The 3451-nt window shown below is 44.6% G+C and overlaps 1 protein-coding gene across 1 annotated transcript in view; it reads right to left on the bottom strand.

The window, feature by feature from the left end:
- The window catches only part of LOC108572870 (protein unc-79 homolog), a 26032-nt gene that overhangs the window by 6347 nt on the left and 16234 nt on the right, over positions 1-3451 (bottom strand). The window contains exons 23-29 of the mRNA XM_017935191.1: positions 2886-2999; positions 1991-2139; positions 1795-1916; positions 1481-1712; positions 1269-1410; positions 1001-1196; positions 142-418 (exon numbers count right to left, since the gene is read on the bottom strand). Of these exons, the coding sequence (XP_017790680.1) occupies positions 142-418; positions 1001-1196; positions 1269-1410; positions 1481-1712; positions 1795-1916; positions 1991-2139; positions 2886-2999 (1232 nt within the window). The remainder of the gene's footprint in view (positions 1-141; positions 419-1000; positions 1197-1268; positions 1411-1480; positions 1713-1794; positions 1917-1990; positions 2140-2885; positions 3000-3451) is intronic.

Here is a 3451-nt window from a genome sequence, read left to right as displayed (position 1 = left end):
AATAGTATCCAGCGTTCGTTTATCACTGAACGTCTATAGGCGTCAAAGGGTTAAAACTAACGCGTCTCGTCGCAGCTTCGCGAAAATAGTCTGTTCCCTGAGCTTTTATCAAACGCCCGTGATCCTACATTAACAGCTCACCTGATGCGAGTCGTCCTCGCTTCCAAGGAACCAAGTAGGTCTGCTGGAAGCTTCGGCCTTCTTCACAGCGTTCTGGTTGTTCCAATCTATCCTAGCCGTGAGATCGGTCGCCGTGCTCCTAGATCCGTGAAGTGAAACGCTTCTAGTGACACCGGCTGGTGTCTCCTCCAGCTCACCGAGAGATCCACCACTGCTGCCATGCAACGTGCTGTCAGATTTTGGACTCTCAGGTATTGCGGCCAGCTCGGACTCCGTATCATCCGCATTGATCGAGTAGCTTTGCAGAGCATTCACAATAGCGGAAATTGTAACAAGCAGCTACCGGTGTAAGCACAGGCACAGGTGTGTGTGTCATCGTGTTAACTGGGTCCTGGATCTTTCTCAACTATGTACATATTCTGAAGAATCTATCTATCTCTAGCTCTAAACTCTTCTATTTCGACTAGTTTCATTCAAGTAGAGAGATCTGTCTGATAGTTCTGATCGTTCTCAATTATATATATATATACACTGTCCGGTTGTATATAACTGTATTGGTCTATTCATGCCTAGCATGGTATGAGGGAAATGACAGAGGAGGTATCGTTTAAGTTCCCATGGTCTTGAGTCGTGTCGTGAGAATGGCTCGTCTATAATTCGCTATAGAAGAATCTAACGATCACTCACACCTTCGTCACGGTTTATTCTAAAATGGAACGATGAAGAAGTATGGAGAAGAAGGGAAAAAAAAGTGCAAAACTCGCAATACACGTTCATACGTGAAACATTCCAAGCCGAGAGTAGCCTAGTGCTCTACCTTCCCACGGGGGATCTATGGTATCTTCTAGGATGCAGTGTAACTTAGTATAGATCGAACGACCTGGAATGCTTGTTGGTGTATCGGCAAGTGGCTGTCCCTTCCTCCCAGTGAGTCTCCATTTGCCCGTGAGTCGGTCCTGGGCTGCGTTGATGCACAGAAACCATGGGATGCCTTACCGGAGGACTCTCCGCGTTCATGTCTCCTATGGCGCTGGCCATCAGCTCGTGTTCCACGCCCAGAGACGGCTGTGACACGTCTGAGATTCGACGGAAGCTTCGGTACACCTCGAATTCGTCGTAAAAATGATCAATTATTCGAAAAATTTTACCGCGAGATCGAGAGGGCGGTCCACCCATCACAACAGTCGCTGGGATCCTCTTGCATTGATGGTGTTGGGTGTCCAGCGTGTTCAGCACTATTTTTATCAACACTTGCAATTGGTTGCACCATGGTTGCTGTCCGTACTGGCACTAGACAACATTTCTAACTGATATAGTTGAAATTGAGGGAAGAGAGAGCTTCGAGAAGTGATAAAATCACCTTGTACAGAATGACGAGAAGAGACATGAGCCAGGATCGTCTGTTGTGAGGTTCCAAGTACCAAAGGCTGTACGTCGGTGTTGGATGATCGGACGGAGGCAAGCCTTGCGGTGGACAGGGACAGTGTTGAAGGATTGTTAGCACTGGAGGTGTCATCACCCATCCCATTACGTGGTTCTGGTCGAGAAGTTGGGGGAGATTCGCGATGAAGACGTTGAACACAGGGGAAACTCTGAGAGAAAGTATCGACGTTGATTCGTCGATTTCAAATTTAACAATGAGTAATTGGCTCAGGATTTTTGTAAATTTCATACCGTAATCGTTGAGGAGAAGTATGGAAGGTTCGTTCGGTCTGGTTGTAGCCTAACAGCAGATACAAATGGCGCAACACGATTCCTTGAGTCTTCGACAGAGGTTTCTCGTCGGTTGGATAGGCCTTTGTGTATTAATACTTTTTATCAATAACGAAGATCGTTAAACGAACAATCTCGAGTGAGTTTGATACTTTACCTGGTCCTGTCTGGAAAGAAACTGCATCAGAAGGAAGACCAGCAAGTGCATGGTCTCTTTGTCAGCTTCCTCCAGATCTACGATTTTGTGAGTGTACCCTGGCAACGCACTGGTTTCGTCCACCATATTCAACGAATGAACATGCCCATCTGTAACGTAGAGCAATATTAACCTCGATCCTTGAATCATTCTTAAAAGGATTTAGATAAAATGAACGAAAATGGAAGAAAATCTTACCGTCATAGCTTGCACTTAAGAAATTCGAATTTTACGTTTGATCATTAGCAATCATGCACGAGCAAAGCGTCCACTTGATATCTAAACAAATTTACTCCAGGGGATCGTCTACGAAAACGTGAACAACTATCGGGACCATTACAAATCTACAGGATGCAGAGTAAGGAGATCTACTGAAAAAAACTACGTACAAAAAGAAAGGACAATTCCCAGTTTCTAAAATCACGCTCAAAACAAGGGGAAACGAAATTCATCGGAATCATAGAAAATTCCTCTTTCCTCCTAATCAAACTCATAACACTGAAAGCAGCGTACACGTAGAGAAATCAAATTGCCATGAAACGAACGTGTTTATTTGTTCCTCCGTAAAAAAACAAACGATATCTTCAATATCCATTTATCTGACACTAGCAATGAAAACATTTAAAGCTCTTTCGAAAGATGCTAATGAACCGTCTGACTTACCGCGCAGGTTCCACACATCGAACATCCCCGAACATTATCGCGTGTACACACAGATGGGGGGAATATGGGTGTATATGTGTGTGTGTATTTCTCTTTTTCTTTTCTTTTTTTTTTTCTTTTAAATTTTGGGAACATAGATAACACAGAAGGGAAACGGCCACGTCTAAGGCTAGCATCAGCAACGCTACACTACCTGGTATACTGTTATTAGGTGGGGTGGACCCCAGCAACTGACCCAGTCCGAATCTGGAGCTCTTGCGCTTCAGGATAGGCGCCGAGTATTGCCGGCTGTACACCTTCTCCTTTTCTACGCGTTTCGACACGGTGGAACACAAGTGAGAAACACGTGTAACTGGTCGAAGCGTGAAGTTTCGATAGACTAAGTCTCTCTCTCTCGGTCTAAGTACTAATACGGTGTCGTAATCGTGAGAAAAATTCAGGGACTCCTGTTTCGTAGCGGAGATCCTTCGTTAACCCTTTCGATACGGCTTTGGCCACTGTGCCACAGTTTTAGCGCGAAAAGGATATCGGTGAACTTTTGCGAATTTATAAATTGAACTTTAAATTTTGAAGGAACAACGTTGACGAATTGGCGGGAAGAAGTTGTACTTTAATACGTTTTATACCGGGTGCCCCGTAACTCCTCGAACATCTGGAAATGGGGGGTAGCTGGGGTGACTCTGAACAACTTTTTCCTTTTCCAAAATCCAGTTTACAGCTTCGTTTTCGAGTTATTAACGAAAAAAGAAATGTAAAGGG

Source organism: Habropoda laboriosa, unplaced genomic scaffold, assembly GCF_001263275.1.
Source record: "Habropoda laboriosa isolate 0110345459 unplaced genomic scaffold, ASM126327v1 scaffold102, whole genome shotgun sequence".
Taxonomy (NCBI): domain Eukaryota; kingdom Metazoa; phylum Arthropoda; class Insecta; order Hymenoptera; family Apidae; genus Habropoda; species Habropoda laboriosa.
This window is presented reverse-complemented; position numbering and strand designations above follow the sequence as displayed.